General features: G+C 33.4%; 1 protein-coding gene across 2 annotated transcripts in view; it reads right to left on the bottom strand.

Annotated features, from left to right (window-relative positions):
• Positions 1–275: 275 nt before the first annotated feature.
• Positions 276–18,572, bottom strand: part of ZC2HC1A (zinc finger C2HC-type containing 1A) — a 56,386-nt gene continuing 38,089 nt past the window's right edge. For both annotated transcript variants that reach the window (XM_021719156.1, XM_008071283.1), the window contains exons 8-9: positions 9,619–9,726; positions 276–2,766 (exon numbers count right to left, since the gene is read on the bottom strand). In XM_021719156.1, coding sequence (XP_021574831.1) covers positions 2,601–2,766; positions 9,619–9,726 — 274 coding nt within the window. In that variant the 3' untranslated portion in view covers positions 276–2,600. The remainder of the gene's footprint in view (positions 2,767–9,618; positions 9,727–18,572) is intronic.

The following is an 18,572-nucleotide window of genomic DNA, read 5'->3' as shown; positions in this document are numbered from 1 at the left end:
TGTTTTCAATTGCTAACTTTTATTAGCTATGAAGAGAATGCCTTAGAAAGCTTATGAGAAGCTTATAATTCTCTCAAGTCATAAAACAATTCAATCTAATCAAATAGTAATAAATTTTTAAAAAGCTGATTGCGTTAAATTACAGCCAATAAAAAGCAATTTTCTCATTTTTTAAAAAAAGTCTTTATTTTTCTTCAAATATTTTGTTTATATTTCAATAGGTTCCTATCTTTCTATTTATGCATGGCTAAAGACATCAGTGAATACCAACTAGCTCTTTTATGCTTTATGTCTTTATTGAATAGATGCAAAAATGAAGACATAATTTGTAACTAAAAAAACACATAGTGTACAAGAAACAATAGCCACAATAATCTTATTTTTCAAGCTAATAACCTTCAGAATATATAAAGAATTTTTACATTTTTAATTTAAGCTTACAATCATGTTATTCTACCACATTGTCAAATTCTTGTGAAAATAAATAAAAATAAAATAAATGATGCATAGGAAAATTTCTTTAAAACTGAACTATTGCACAACAAATCAATATGAGGATAAAATATACAAGTAGTATAAAAATGCACTTAAATACATTGTCACAACATGTCTCATAAGTCATAAACCTATTTTATCTTCTATATTTCTCTGGGATCTGAAATTGGATGATTCATTAACAACTTATTTCCATGTGGTACATTATAACATTTATTTGCTACTGTAAAATTCAATATGTGCCAATTATTTAATTTAAACTCATGTATTTACCTGTTCTGTAAGCAGAAAAAAAAATTATGTGGCCTTAAAAAAATACCTAAAAGAAAACAGTCCTCACTCCTAGATAAAACAAGTTTTATCTAGTTTAAAGTTCTTCATGGAATTTACAACTAGGACAGAATGAAAGTTATTGAAATGGAAACATAATATGTACACTAGTTTTTTAAATTCGTTACAGCTTATTCTAGTTGGTAGACTATTTGTGTTTGTTTTGACCAATATGACTGAATAAAAATAACTAGGGGGACAAAGCTAATAAAAATATCAGGAAAGAAACTATAAGTAAAATGACAATTCCTATTACCACCAAGTTTATATTCCCTGCCCAAACTAAACAAATTAAAAAAAAAAAAAAGAAAAAAAGAAGCTAAGTTAAAAAATTTCAGAAAAATTATAAGCCACAAATATTTACATTGATTCTTACAGATGGTCAAAACCATAAACAAAAAGAATCTATGTAAGCCACTTAAGATTTCTGCGTACCTTTATAATAAGACAAAAGCTCTCTTAAGCTTGTTTGGACAGAAATTATTATGGAATTACTAAATGTGGTTGCACAAGCCACAAAGATCTCTACTAGTAGATACTATGTTACACTGAATGAGATAATGATTAAGAGTTGTATTTTGGCCTAAAGAGAAAAAAATTAAATTTTTGTGTATGTTTAATTACATAAGTCCACTATGTATTAAAACAATACATTTTCAGTGGCTTTTATTGCAACATGAAAGCTGTTTCAACATTAAACATTAAAGAATAAAATATGAGTAGGAAAATTAGATATTATCTTAACCTACTCAAACTACATCTAACTACTTCAAGTAACTAAAATTCAAATATTTATCTTCATGCTCTGCACTAATGATTAAATTACCACAACTATTATTTAACAGGTGAGATGATTTGTTTTAAAACGCACTGCAATAATTTCTTCCAAATTCAGATACATAAAATCTAATTTTTTAAAACATGTGAGATTTTGTGGTGCACTTTGTGTATCTTATGCTAAATAATTACATTTTCAAATATTGCACCAAATGAATTAGTAAATTAAAACTACTCTTCAGACAGTGTGGAAAAGAAAGAATAAAATGAAATGTGGAAACACAAGTGGAAGTAAAAAAAAATATATGTTCAACTAATACACACAGAAGTAAAACAAATCTTTCTGTTATAAATAGAGTAAGATACATTTCTATGTTTAGTGTTGTGTTTCTGAAAAGGAAATCACATAATTACATTTTTATAGAACAGGTAAAGATTTTTAAATTACATTGTTACTATAAAACCTTTTTTCCTCTCCTATTTTTTAGGATAAAATAAGTTATTGAAGAGCTCAACAAGAAAGTGACCTCACATACTTCCTTAATTACATAACTCCCAGCATCCATCCTACTATGATACTATCTGAAGAGAGGCACCGATAATGTAAATGCTTATTCAATTTTTTGCTAGCAGGTATGATTATTCAAAGCTTGAAGGATTAAGCACTAGAGAAGGAGAATTTGTAGACGTACACCTAATGTGCTTTACCAATAACAGAAAGTATTATCTAAATTAATTATTCCACTTGAAATTATTTTCTGACAGATAAGTGAATATTTCCTTGAATGGCACAATCGGGGATCAGGTGTTTATTATGTACAGTATATGTACACATATATACACACACATTACAGAGTGAAAAGATTATGTTCCAAAAATTACTGGAAAAAGTATTTTGAAAATTTTAAGCACAAAATAACTAGAGGAAGTGCTCTAGACATCCAAGCAGCCATACTCGTAAAACTCTGAACTTGGCTCATTTTCTTTTGCAATTCTATTCACAGAATCATTCTTCGAATGCCACATTCACAGCAGAACTTGGCCCATTCTACAGGGTATTTAGTCCCACACTCATGGCAGAATTTTGGTAAGTGTCCAGATGAATTTCCTTCAATGCCTTTAATATTTCCACCATTAAGTGAAGATGAATAGTCTCCATCTGGCCTAAACAAGTACAGAAAGAATGGAAAGACAAGTTCACATCAGTGGTTTTCAACCCATAACCCTTGAGAAATAGGCAAAATAAGTATAACAAAGTCTGCTTAATCTCATTTTTAATACTCCTGTAGTTCAAAATGTTAAAAAAAGAAATCCCCGTTAGTAAATGTTTTAATTCCAAACATTTTTGTTAGCATTATATTTGTTCTTTTTAAGAGAAGTTATCATGACAAAATGTAGCCACATTTTCCATCTGTTCATTGTGCTAGGCATTTACTACACTGGGAACAGAATGAAAATGTACAATGTTCCTTTCTGTAAAACCATCTAAAGAGAGAAAACTGAAACCCAGTCTCGAGGAAAGATGAATCTCTTTAATTTCTACATCCCTCTCTTTAGTCACAAGGACTGTGAGGTGATAATTCCAGCATTTATTTTATTATTTATTTTAATTTAATTATTCAACTATATTAAATTATTGTGCTATATTAAATACTTAACAAGCATGCCCTGGCAGGGTATGCTTTATTAACAAACCATAGTAATAAAGTAATAAAGGTAAAATAGAAGCTGTAAGAACACTTTGGAGCCAAATGTTTGCAATTATAAGGGTTTCATCACGGAAGCTAGATATTGAAGAAACTCAGGTTCTACTGATAAAACATTAATTCATTGAAAGAACAGCTACTTGATCCCTGTAAGAACATCTTTACATTCCCTCCTAGAAGTATTTTTCCGGGAACACAATATTTACTTAAAGTAATCATAAAGGGAACTCAATTGCTGGGATTATAAACCTAACACTATTGGGGGGGGGACGACAACTTTTTCTCCACAGTAGTTGTAAAGAATTCTAGGTGTGCCACAATATCGGTACTTCCTTCATACATGCAGTTTAGAGGTTGAAAAAAAAAATCACTAAACTTTCTAATAAAAGTCAGTAGGGATCTAAAAGTCACAGAGATGAAAATAAAGCAAAATGTCCACATTGTATGCTACTTCCTTTCCTCTCCTTTCAGTTCCACTAGAGAGAGGCTGTAGAACTGCTACAATCTCCTGCATCAGGAAACATACATACTTCCTTAAATATTAAGAGCAGAATATTATAGCATCACCATAATCTCTTTAAACAACAAATAAGACATTAATGAGTTAGAAGACATAACCCCTTGATATAATCAAGGAAGAGTGCCATGAAAAATAAGTCAGCTTTATTGTCAATGAAATATGTAAAAATAATTTCAAAAGACCATTTCAATAATGTAGCAAGGACACTTAAGGAAATCAATACTCATACCAACATTAACAAATATTTAACAAAATACCAAAACTTCAACTTAATTCGATATTGACAAATTTCTTTACATAGTAGATGGCAAGTTTATACTGTCACCAGAATCATATGAGTTTCTCAATATCTTACATTTTCTAACTGGTCAAGAGTTTTTCATTATAGCTAACCTGATGGGAGTGAAGTGGTAGCCTACCATGGATTTCATACACATGTTTTTGACTGCCTGTGAGGCTGGATATCTTTTCATATGTGTGTGTGTGTGTGTGTGTGTGTGTGTGTGTGTGTGTGTGTGTGTCTGTGTGTATGTTTTCCATTTGAATTTTTTTCTGCTGTGAATTACCTGTTCCCTATATTCCATCCCCATCAAAACCCAAGTCATTTCCTACTGAATGGGTTCATTTTCAAAACCATATTTGTAGAAATTCCCCACAAATCTTGCACAATCATTTGTTGGATTATGTACATAGGAAGAAGTATCCTCACACAAGTTGTCGTGCTATTTCACCACTTTATCCATGAATTCTTTTGTAGCACTGGTTTTCATTTTAGTGGAATCAAATGTTATACAGTTATACAATCTTGTTATACAGTTTGTGTTCAATAAGAAATCCTTTCCTACCACAGATGAGACTCTTATATTTTATCTTAAAATGCAGACAGCTTTCCTTTCCACATTTATACCTTTAATTAAAATGTTACTGATTTTTTAAATACTGCATAAGAGATATAGAAAGATTTTCTTCACATATGCATGTCCAATAGTCCCAGCACTACCCATTTCCCAAAGCTGCCTTGCTACCTCTGAAATGTCGCATATTTCTAAGTTCTTTTGTGGGGCTGAAATCTTCTTCTAACCCTCTACTCGAATCTATTTTTCTGTCTATCATTGAATCAATACCACACTGTCTTAATTACCATAGCTTCATACATCATTCACATTATTCTGTTTAATTTGTCCTGGCTAATATTAGGCTTTTGTTTTTCAAACATATTTTAAAAACAACTTGTGAAGATTCATGAATTTTGTTTGAAAAAATTCACTGAATTTATATAGTAATTTCTGAGAGAATAGATGGCTTTACCTAACAGCTTCATAATATTACATTTTCTATTTTAAGAATAAGGTATATATAGGCATACCTTGGAGATACTGCTTGTTTGATTCCAGATTACTGCTATAACGCGAATATATCAATAAAGCAAGTTTTATGAACTTTTTTGGTTACCCAGTTCATTTAAATAAGTTGTTGCTGGGCATGATGGCTCACTTGTGTATACCAGGACTTTGGGATATGGAGGTAATAGGATTGTCTGAGTTCAGGGGTTTGAGACCAGCCTGGGCAACTTGGTGAGATCTCTTCTCTACAGGCCTGTAGTTCCAGCTACTTGGAAGGCTGAGGCAGAAGGATAACCTGAGTCCAGCAGGTTGAGGCTGCAGTCACCGTAAGTGTGCTACTGCACTCCAGTCTGGGCAACAGAGTGAGATTCTGACTCAAAAAAAGTTGTGTTTACACTATACTGTTGTCCAGCAATTCCCTTTTTTTTTTTTTTGGCATCAGGGACTGGTTTCACTGAAGGAAATTTTTCCATGGACCATGGCGGGGTGGGAATGTGCAGTCAAATCTCACTGCTAATGTTAATCTGTATTTGCAGCCTCTCTCCAGCACTAGCATCACCACCTCAGCTCCGTCCCAGATCATCAGGCATTAGATTCTCATAAGGAGCATGCAACCTAGATCCTTGACATGCGCAGTTCTCAACAGGGTTTACACTCCTATGAGAATCTAATACCACTGCTGATCTAACAGCAGATGGAACTCAGGCAGTAATGAGAATGATGGGGAGTGGCCATAAGTACAGACCAATGAAGCTTTGCTCCCTCACCCACTGCTCAACTCCTCCTCCACAGATTGGTCTGTTTACCAGGGGTGGGGGATACCTGCTGCAGTCTATTCAGGGTGAGATAGCATTATCTAAAATGTAAATACCTTAATTTAAAAATACCTTATCATTAAAAAATGATAACAATCATCTGAGCCTTCAGCAAGTCATAATCTTTTTGCTGGTAGAGGTCTTGTCTTGATGTTGATGGCTGCTGACTGATCAGGGTGATGGTTGATGAAGGTTGGGGTGACTGTGGCAATTTCTTAAAATAAGACGACAAAGCAACGTACTCTTCCTTTCATGAAAGATTACTCTGTAGCACAGGATATGGTTTGATAGCATTTTACCCACAGTAGAACTTCTTACAAAATTCAAGTCAATCCTCTCAAAACCTGCTTCTCTTTAACAACTAAGTTTATGGAATATTCTAAATCCTTTGTTATCATTTCAATCAACAATGTTCATGCATCTTCACCGCAAGCAAATTCACCTCAGGAAAACACTTTGGTCATCCATAGAAATCAACTCCCTATCCATTCATGTTTGATCATGAGATTGCAGCAATTTAGTCACATCTTCAAGATTCACTTTTAATTCAAGTTCTTTTGCTATTTCCACCACATCTGCAGTTACTTCCCCCACTGAAGGTTTAAAGTCCTCAAAGTTCCATGATTTTGGCTGGAATCAACTTCTTCCAAACTCCTATTCATGTTGAGTTTTTGACCTCCTCCCATTAATCACAAATGTTCTTAATGGCATCCAGCGGTAAAACCTTTCCAGAATGTTTATAATTTACCTTGCCCAGATCGATTAGAGAAGGGGGCCTCAACTCCCAGGTCGTGGACTGGTACTGGTCCATGGCCTATTAGGAACCGGGCCGCTAAGCAGGAGGTGAGCGGTGGGCAAGCAGAACTTATCTTCCGTCAGATCAGCAGCAGCATTAGATTCTCATAGGAGTGTGACCCCTATTGTGAACTGTGCATGTGAGGGACCTAGAGTGTGCAGTCTTTATGAGAATCTCATGCCAACTGATCACAGATTACAATAACAGATACAATAATTTTAAAGTCTGGAATATTGAATACATTAGCAAAATGTGATACAGAGACATGAAGTAATCACATGCTGTTGAAAAATGGCACTAAGAGACTTGACAGAGTTGCCATAAACATTAACTTTTAAAAACCATAATATGTACAAAGCAGAATAAAGCAAAGAACAATAAAATGAAGTATGCTTGGAACTCTAATTTTTTTAATGTTTTTGAAGTTTTGTAATTTTTCCATCAAATTTAAAGTTCTTGCTTGGCTTGGAACTAGTTCCGATGTACCTTAAATTTACATGTGTTTATGTGGATCTTTCTAAAAACTGTACTTTAAGAGAAACAGACTGCAATAACTTTTGGCAAATTGATCTCATGTCCATTTACTAAGATTACTATATACTCAATAATCTGTCTTTTGGAGAGATTTATTTATATATACACAAATATATACACATATATATTCATATTATCTGTAAATAATGTTTTGCCTTGATTTCCAAATCTTATAAATCTGTAATCTTTTTTGCCTTATAACATTTGCTAAATCCTCATAAAATAGAAATGATTATAACTGATGTTTTTGTTATCTGTGCTTTTACAGAAAATATTTGCTATATGCCATCATTAAATAATAATACTAATGCAGGGCTTTAAGAAATAAATTTTGTCAGTTTAATGACATTCCCTTTTATTTTAATTTTCTAAGAGCTTTTGTTTTTATGAAGAATAAATGATAAATCTTATTGAATGCTTTTTCTATATCTATTGAAATGACCTATATTTGTAATCCTTTAATATTTTAACATGATGAATTTTGTTAATAGACTCCCTAATGTTAAATGAAACTTGCTTTCTTGGATAAATCTAAAATGTCAGAATTGCTAAGTTTATGAACTGCGTTTGCTATAATTCTTAGAGATTCTCGTCATGTATCTTCAAGTTCATACATAAGATTCATTATAATTTTACTTTCTCTTATTAGCCTGTGTATTAAAGTTTGACTAATCTTTTAAAAGAAATTGAGAAACATTATTTCTCAGCCCCCTCCCCTGGAAAAGTTTGGCAAAACTTACCATGTAAAACCATCATGAGACTAGTTTGCTTGCATGTGGTGTGAGGAGATAGGGGGAGTTAATTATATGTTTGTTTAGTTTTCTAGTTTATTTTAAATCAGTTTTTTTTCTTTTTTAAATCTTTTGTTTGAAAGACGTGGGGTACAATTCAGGGTTAGGTATACAAATGTTCATTATGCAGGTACCTTTGTTGATGAGGTATGCCCCACCCCTCCTGGCAGTTTCCCACTACTGTCAATCCCTTTGTTATGGTATTACAATAATTGTTCAAGTTCTGCTTATGAGTGAGAATGGGAATTTGTGTTCTTTATTATTATCTTTTTATTTCATTGTGTTTTATCTTTATTATTTTATATACTCAGTATTAGTTTTATTTAAATAATTTCCAATTTATTTGCTCACCATTCTTCCTTATAAAATTCTTCCTCTTTTGGTAATTTTCTACTTTCCTAAGAAACAGCTTTTGGATGTTTCTTTATGAGGGTCTACAGATCATAAAATTTCTCAATATTTTAAAATCTGAAAACAGCTTTATTTTACTCATTAGTAAAATGATAGTTTAGCTCAGTAATTCACAAAATGATGTTCTCAATCTGGTAGCATCAGCATCATTTGAGAATTTATCATTAAAGCAAAATGTTGTGCCCCACCCGGATCTACTGATCGGAAATCTTGGGTTGGGACCAAAACTCTGTGTTGTAATTACCTCTCCAGGTAATTCTGGTACACACTAAAGTTTGGTATACGATCCAAGACATTTATTTTCCCTCAGTACTCTCAAAGTGCTTATTTCATTGTCTTTTGTCACCAAGTGTTGTAAGTAAGTCTAAGTGGATAATCCTGTAGATAAGTGATGTCCTTTTTTCTCTCGCTGCTTATAAGATCTCATTGTCTTTGCTTCTCAAGTTGTATGTATTCATATAACTTTCCTTAAAACTTTCTAGAGTAAGTTGGGGGGTGTTGGTGTTGGGGTGTGTATGTGTGTGTGTGTGTGTGTGTGTGTGTGTGTGTGTGTGTGTGTGTGTGTAAAATAAATATATGTATATTTTATTATAAATATTTAGATTATATATATTATATATATAAAATAAATATCATTGAGATGAGTTCATTATATGTTTAAAAGCAGGCAATGCCAAAGTTAAGTAAATACCATAACAGACTAGAAAGAGAAGTATGTTAATAAACATCTCAGAGGATAAGATAAATATTAAAATGTTGTTATAAATTATAATAGCAGTGGTTCAAAAGTTCTTTTATTCTATTTGTAGTGGTAAAAATAACTATGTTGCTAAGTTAAAATGAATACACCAAAAGGTCAAACAAGTCTAGTAGAACTGAATAAATTCTTTGAGCATTTACTTCATAATATGATAACAAGATATGGAAAATATTATTTATGCCCAAACCAGCTTTTTCAGTGTAAAACTTAAAAGTCAGATTAAAATTAAAAAATCAGGTTTTCTATCAATTTCTTGTTACTTATTTTTGTGTATGATCTTTGAAAAATTATCATAAACTCATTTTTATTTTAGTTATTAGAATAGTAGAGTTAAACATACCTGGCTATGTAGCTTTCGGTATATGTTTTTCTTTTGTTTGTAAGCACACCTGAGGCAGGATTTTTTGCCAAACTAGGTGGTGTGGAATTTCGAGGTTTGATGTTAGCTCTATAAGAGATGAAATCCAAAAAAGTATTGAATAATAAGTCTTTCTCCAATTGTCTACTTACATAATTAGAAAAATAATTAGAAGCTGCAGAGAAGTTCAAAAGGTTAAAGTCCAAATAATTATTTTAAATCTGAAAACAAACAGTAGTTAATACCAACAATAAACCAAATAATTTTGCATTTACCATCACTATCCTGATAATACATAAAATCAATTAAAATATGTATGTATGCAGACATACATATTTAACATACAATTAAACATTCTGAAAAGCTTCAAGTTTTTTTTTAAAAGTATAAATTTATAGTATAAACTTGTATTTCCCCCAAAACATAGACATGTTATGTTAAATGCTGCTTATGGGTAACTCTAAAAAAAAAGCAAAACAGAGCTTTAGCCTCCCCCACTACTTTGGAGAGGTGAATTGTCTTTCTCTCTCTTATTTACTTTCAAAATAAGCTTTCCTTGAAAACTTAAAAAAAAAAAAAGTAAAACAAAACAAAACATAACATATATGCTTATTATTCTAAGAATATGACATGTGGCTAAAAAAAGAAACATTAGTCACTTTATAGGATAATATTCAATTTATAAAAGTTCCTGGAAAAAGCAACTAAAATAAATGGGCTAATGTAATTTCCTTTTAAAGATTTCATTTTATTAACTGCACATCAGAGCTATCTTGAATCAGGGGGGACCTTTGATTGGATCATCCCTGAATCTCCATCTTGAAACTACAGTGATCAAAGAAAACTTAGAATGCTAACCTCGTTTCTACAATAAATCAAAAATTAGCCAAGCATGGTAGCATGCGCCTATAGTTCCAGAGCTATTTAGAAAGCTAAGGCAGAAGGATCGCTGGAGCCCAACAGGTTGAGGCTGTGGTGGCCAGGAGCGTGCCACTGCACTCCAGTCTGGGCAACAGAGTGAGACTCCAACTCAAAAAAAAAAAAGAAAGCTAAATGATGATATAACACTATAAGTATACACACTTTGGGATTCAAATGAATCTAGATCCAAATGCCAGTGCTGCTGAACAGCTTTGTGACAGTGAGTCTGAATTTCCTCATTTATAAAATGATCACTTATCTTACAGAAAGGTTATCAGATATAAATTGCAATTTATATAAATATTTAGATAGTTGACAATGATAATACTATTACTATTGCTATTGCTAATACTACAAGTTAACATTTATATAATACTGCTTACTACATGCCAAATACATTTATAATTATTTTGCACACAAACTTATTTAATCTCAATAATTCCAAGAAATGAGTAGGATTAATAACTCCATTTTACAAATGAGGCAACTGAGGTAAAAGAGCTCTTAAGAGGTTACCCAAAGTGACACGGCTAATATGTTGCAAAGCTAGAGTTTAGCTGTTAAGTAAAGTATAGTTCACCTTTCACCCCAGAAAGATTTAGTCAAATCTTCTCATTTCACAGGTAAGCAATGTTGCATTACATGAACAAGCAGAATACTTTTTAAAAATACCTCCAGATTAGAAGTTCTTAAACTTTGGCTGAAATTCTTCCTCCTCTACTAATTCAACAAAGTAGGAAGAGTAGCCCAAAATTTTAAATAGCTGTTTCCAAACACATGGTAATAACAACATCTACTATTTTTCAAATACCCACCATATGACAAATATGGCACTAGGTACTAAACGTATACTTCACTTGATTTAATGTCCCCCAAATCTCAGAAGATATTATTCCCATTTTAAAGTTGAAGCCTGTTCAAAGAGATTACATAAATTGCAAAGCTATCATGTGACCAAAGCAGGACTTGAATGTAAGTGGATTGTATTACAGATCTTGTATTCAATATACAATGCTGTCATTTAAAGAGTAATTGCTTTGAATAGTTACTTCTTTAAATTATTTTTAAAGCCAGGCTCGGTGGCTCAGCCTGTAATCCCGTGCCTTTGGGAGGCTGAAGTGAGTGGATTGCCTGAGCTCGTGGGTTCGAGACCCGCCTGGGCAGCGAGACCTCATCTCTACAATAAATCAAAAAATCAGCTGGGCATGGTAGTGCATGCCTGTAACTCCGGCTACTTGGAAGGCTGAGGTGGAAGGATCGCCGGAGCCCAGCAGGTCGAGGATGCGGTGGCCGGGAGCGGCCACTACACTCCAGTCTGGGCAACAGAGTGAGACTCCAACTCAAAAAAAAAAAAAAAATTATTTTTAAACTTCAACTGGCAAAAAATAACCTTTGTGCATGGATGGAATGCCCTGGACTTCTTCAAATGGTCACTCCAAGTCCATCCATGAAGTTTTCTCTACTTTTGTACAGACCCTACGGATATGTTCTAGAACTATCGTGCCTTTCTAGTAAATCAATCTCAAAAAAAGGTTATTGACAAAGAATGGTATTTGAATAGGAAGACTTTTTTTTTTGACTCTAGAATGGTATTACTGGAAATCTTATACAGATAATACAAATACACCCATACATATATACACATAATTTCACCATACCAATAATTTAAGATATTGAAGATATGTATATTTAGATGAAAATATAAGAGATTATCATAATTAATAGCTGCCATTATCAAATACCTATTATTTATTTTCAGTATAACATTGTCCAAGGGGTAGAATCTGAGTATCAAGAATCATTCTTATGAGAATGGGAAGAACGGTCTGGTTTGACTCAGTACTTAAAACATGTTAACCCAAACTCACATGGGCAACACAATTTTCTTCCAGGCCAGAATCTGAAAAGTGTTATTTCTATTCTATATCAAGAATCTGCCTGCAGCTCCAACAAATAATTAAAGAAGGTTTAATTTGGAACTTCACTTTATCTTACTGCTAGTCACTATTTCTTTGAGATCTGTTTCAGACAGCAAGTAGCAGTAGTAAAAAATGGCTCAGAGCACAAACTCTCCTAGGATGGCTGCTGCAAATACCTTAAAGACTTCTCTCTTCTTTATTTTACTGTTTATCTAGTTATTTACTATTACTATATGGTCTACCATATAGTAAGTAGACCATTGTAGCAGGTGTTGTTTTAAAAGTTATCTAAGTTAATTGGGTTTAATAATATCTTTTCAACTTTAAATAAGTAAATTAATTTTTAGTTCATAATTTCATCATTTAAAATGAGGGCTACAAATGAGGCCCAAAACGGTAAATAGAAAGGAGTATCTGGTAGTGTCATCACATTCTTTCCCTGCTTTATGTGGAACTTACAAACCATCTAACAAAAAGACTAATAAGGATCCCTAGATTAAATGTTTTTTAAGATTTTTTTCCTGCTTTTTATAAAAATTCATCACTTGTTTAACTAAAAGATAATCTAGCAATATTATATACCATATATGACATAATTTTTCTCAAACTCTACTTTTTAAAACTAATAAAAACCTTCTAACTACTCCCCAAAATAATTTCATAAAAAACAATTTTTAAATGTGACTGCAATTTAAACCCTCTAAAATTAATATTCAATGGAATAATATGTAAAATCAGTTTTTTGACAATAGAAATATTTACCAAAAATCAAAATGTTTTAAATATTAGACAATTATTTAGTAATGGTTTAAATATTAGAAGATTACTTTAGCCTAAAAGTGATTCAACTAACATTTTTTCGTAAGTATAGGAAAGTAAAAGCTATAGTATTCTATTATATAAAGTCTTTAAGGAAATATCTGAAAAATATTAACCAAACTGAGTTACAAATACTTACTTGTAAATGGGTAATAACTCATGTCTTGTGATGGCACTGTCTGATACTGTATCACTGCCATACAACCTTTGCACATGTCTTCCAGTTCGAAGTGGAGGGCCTAACTTGTCCATCTTACTATTAAAATATATAAAGGTGTACTCATAAGGAGATTGCTACTGTTTGTTTCTTTAATATCAAGATTTTTAAAGACATTCTCTGATTAATCAGAAATCTACTCTCCAAGTTCCTAATTATCTGACTGCCAGGGTAAAAACGAATGTCCAAAAGAATCCTCAGCCAGTTTATATAACACCCATTATTAGATATGAAAATTTTGACTATGCAGGCTATCCTACACATCCAAACAAGTGCCATACTTATACAAGGCAAGGGCAACAAAATCAATGAAAAAACTTAGGAAGAACAACTGTTTCAAAACAAATTCATGAAGCCTTATATAAGTGAACTGAAAGCTGTTATTCACAAATAATCTAATTTTTGCTCTTCCCCGAATACATGAAAAACGTTCTCTTTTTCTTCATTATATGATTCTCCTGCATTTAAAAATTCCAAATGTAAAATAAGGAATTAAATAATGTTTACCCCATCTGACCTTCTACAAAGATTGACTTTCTGAAATTTATACAAAGTAAAACATGATCCTTTGTGGGGGAAAAAAAAAATATGTAAGGCAATTCTAAAAATCACATGTAGAAATGGTAAGGGGTCATGCCATCTGAAAATATGTTTTTTTAAAACCAAAATTTTTTCTAATATAAAGGAGCTCTATATAGAAGATAGTAGGATAAACAACAGTTGGCTTGTAGGATATTTTGTTATTTTAAATCAACCAGCAAAATAATTCAATCATATAATCACAATCAACATTCATTCAGAGTTGGGAACAGAGAAAATTAAGGGACATTATTCTAAGGGATGTTTGTTTGCTCACTCATTTCTTCACCCATTCACTGACTATAAGAAGCCCTGAGCACCTACTATGTGTCAGGCACTGTGCTACATTCTAGGGACATAATAGTAAATAAGAAAGACATGATGCTCATTCTTAGGAAACTTAATGTCTAAAAAGAATGTGTTCATCTTTCTAGATTATTAAGGTCTATAAGGGATCATTTTATTCATTTTTTATGCTCTTTCAGTAGCCTACACATAGGTATTTTGTTGTAAAAGTTGACAGTAATACTTTGTAGATGAAGGTGTTTAAGTAGGATTAAGTTTTTTAAAACTGCTTTCATTAAATATATTAAGCATAACTTCTAAAAAGTTTGAAATTAAAATTGTGTGTGAAAGATTAGTAAAAAGTCACTTATTAAAATTTTAATTAATCAGATTGTTCTTTAAATACTTCAACAATCATCAAATGTATTGTTCCAAACAGTGGTTATGTTACAGAAGGCATCTATGGTTTTGGGGAATAAGGAATTAAAAAATCTTTCTTTCTCAGAAAAAAATGTTACTCAAAAACAGAAACCCTACATTTAAAAAAGAGAGTCCTATAATATGGTAATGGTCAAATCCTACATGTGGTACAATAAAGTTCAATATGAAAAAGATGTGTAAAATGTAATAAAAATCTAAAGGTAATTGTCTAATGGAAATACTCATATATTACATTTACAAGAGGATTGGCAATATTTTTAGATTTTGAAAACCTAATTGAGGGACAGGTCCCTATAACTTGTACCATATACCTGTACTATACAATTCAATTTTATGTGAGCATATATATGCATACACATACACAATTCAAATGTTATAAACTAAAAGTTAGTAAATGTTATTCTTAGACTAAAATCACTTAAACTCATGCTCTGCTAAAATTTGTTTTTGGGCTGTGAACTTATAAAATTCAATAACAATTAAATTTTATAGACATAATAGTTTTGCAGGCTTTCAAAATATTCATCGCTGTATGAGCATTTTAAGAAATATTTGGCAATGATGTCAACCTATTTCTATTTTGAAATAAACTTTGACCCAGGGAAAGTGTTGTTTACTGTTGATATCAGGAGAGTGAATTCACTTAGAAAATAAGTAATTTAGTATGGCTTACTAGATATCTTCTAAGGTTGTATTAAGCATAGTAAATTTAGATATAATAAAAAGATGATTTCTGAAATAATATTGGGAAAAGAATTTACCAGATGGTATTTTGTACCTTTGTAAACCTCTGTAGTTATGATGCACTAAGGCAATGTTTTGAAATATATCATACCTTTACTTTTGCTCCTAAATTCGTCAATACTACACAGATAATTAGTATCTCAATTTCACAACACAGTTAGCTGCCTAATGCAATAGCTTCAATCATTGTTATTCACAAGGAAGCCAAACTCTGCAATTATAAGTTATTTTAAGCACGTCTAGATCAATAAATAAAAGAAAAAGAAGTTAATAAAAATTTAAATACTTCCTATATACTCATCATACATCAAAAGAATGGTTTATTAAAAAAACATGTTTTCTACTCATACAAGAATGTATTAAAAACTAACGACATTTCTTAACTTTTGAATATAGTAAGGTATGAGAAACCAAATATATTTTTATTTAAAATTGCTCCACATATACATTCTGTTGCCCTAATTTAACATCTATTATAGTCGATACCCAAAGTAAACATGTTTTTACATAGTGACTGAGCAGAAATAAATCAGTGAAATTTGATACTTCAGTTACTGAAAATTATTAGCTGAAATATCCAGTAAAGCTGGCAATAAACCATTTAGAAAACATAGTTCTCAAGGTACAACTGTATAAAGTCTATGACATAATTCAAATGGGGCTATATTTATTTAAAAGGTCTGTGTTTCACTATACTTTCAAAATTTCCTAGGATTAAAGACAAACATTTAGAAGAGGGATTTTCAATCTGGGTGTATTTTATTTAAAAAAAAATCTGTTGGAGAGTAATGTAGAAGATGGCGGCCAAGCCAGTGGGACTATGCTAGTCCCCGTGTGAGTAGGTGTATGGAAAAGATTGTGTATGTCCTGGTGAGCGAGAGGGCGTGTGAGTGGCTGACTGAGTAAGTGCTAGGGAGCTAGCAGTCAGGGATCTCCTGTGCAGTGGCTGGTGCCACAATATCTGGGCTTGGACCCTAGCGATTCCCAGGACACAGAAGCCGAGTGCCATTTTCTCTTTCTTTTCTTTTCTTTTTTAATCAACAAACCCTCCCTGGCAAGAAAACGATGGGAGAGACTGTCTAAGTGGGGCTTGTGAGCAGGTGGCCAGGCCCCTGGTGCAACAGCAGGTGCTGCAGCTTCTCTACTTTGTCCCTGGCTCTTCCCTGGTCACAGAAGCGGAGCACCAATGTTTTTTTGTTTTTGTTTGTTTGTTTGTTTGTTTTTAACAGTCGAGGAATACACAGAGATGGATGTTGCACCCTAACCAATGTTTTTCAAAAAGGACAGATGTTTTCATTTTGAAAAGTGGAGGGGAGGCAGTATTGCCCTAGGTGCTCCCACACCGTTGAAGCAGGAGACTGTTCAGGGCTTTGCCTCATCATTTCAGCCCCTGGCAGGGCGCTGGAAGGGGCTGTGGACAGAGTTCAGAGGCAAGTTCCCATGGAAGAGGACAGGAGAGGCACCCCATCACCATATTGAAGATAGGGCAGGAAAGTGCTTGAACTTGCTCACCACAGACCAACCTATCTGATCTCTGTGATTGGGGATCAACTACTCAGGGCTTGATCATGGCCCAAAGGGAATATCCTGAGAGCACAAACTTCAGAGGGACCTGATTAGTGCTGAGTTCCAGGTGCCCCATCCTCTACCCTGACCCAACTGTAGGACAAAGGATGTGGCCAGAAAAGGACGAGGAAGTGCTCCAAACAGATCAATGGTGAGTCCAGGGTTGACTCAAACCCCCTCCTGCCCAGCAATCCTCTGAATGTCAGACCCACACAACTGGGCCATGACTGAGAGGGACAAACCCAGGCGGAGCCTGGATGTCAACTGCAATAGGAGAGCTCCAGTCCAGGATAGGCCTGGCTGCACAACCCAGTGAGAGTACATACCTGGGGAAGAGACAGTTCCGTACCTCCCCACAAGAGATCTCCCTGACGATACAGAGTGAGAAGGGAAGCCTACAGCCCCACCCACCTCCACTGTCCCTCCTCCTTCCCTGCTTCATTCCCTGAGGAGAGAGTGAAAGAGGTGGCTTTGCAGGAGGCACCTGATTAGAGAACAATTACAGAGTCTGCCACAAGAGGGCAGGGGTTTTTGTTTGGTTGGTTTTTAAATTTTCAATTATTTTTTAATTTAAAAAAATTTTTTTGACTGTCTGCTTCTTAGTTCATCTATTTTTAAAATAGTTTTTCCTTTGTGCATGAACATGTATGTGAGGGTTTGATCTGCATTCCCCCCAAAAAAAATTTCTTTTATTTTTGTTTCGTTCTTCTTTTGTCATTTTCTGTTTAATGTGTGTATGTGAATGATTGAGTGTTTATCTTTTGATTTTGTTGCGATTGTTGGTTTTTGTTCTTCTGGGTCTTTTTTATATTCATTTTTTTATAGTTTAAGGGGTATGTCAATAGATGTGTGAGGGCTCAACCTGAACCCCGCCCCCGTCTTTTTTTTCCTTCGGTCGTTCTGCTTTTCTTCTCTATTCACTTTGTGCTAGGCGTGTGTGTGTGTTGAGTTTTCTTGGGGGTCTTTTTGTTGCTGATTGTTTTGTTTTACTTTGTCGTTTCTCTTTGTTGTTGTTCCAGTTTGTTTTGGAGTGTGTGTGTATGTTCAATTGCTTTTGCATAGGTTTCTGCTTCGCATAGTCATATAGAGTGGTAGTGGAGAGTGGGTCTCAGGGAACACACACCACAATAAGTGAACATTTTAATTTGCAAGTAGTAGCTGATTCCTAGCGCCCCATCTCATACTGTATTCGAATTTCAAAAACTAAAAGAGACAGCAAAGCTTCCCATCCACCATTCTATTTCAAAATACAACAAATCCAGAGCCCAGATCAGGGAAGAATAGAGGTCTGAGCAAATCAGAAGGGAAAGCCTCTTCCACTGATACTGAATAACAGAACTAAAAAGAAAAGAGATCTGTCACAAATGAGGAAAAGCCAAAGGAAGACCTCAGGCAATTTCAAGTGTACCAAGACAAAACTCCTGAAAAAATCAGACCTTGGTGCC

Source organism: Carlito syrichta, unplaced genomic scaffold (genome assembly GCF_000164805.1).
Source record: "Carlito syrichta isolate Samal-C Ts95f unplaced genomic scaffold, Tarsius_syrichta-2.0.1 Scaffold314280, whole genome shotgun sequence".
NCBI lineage: Eukaryota > Metazoa > Chordata > Mammalia > Primates > Tarsiidae > Carlito > Carlito syrichta.
This window is presented reverse-complemented; position numbering and strand designations above follow the sequence as displayed.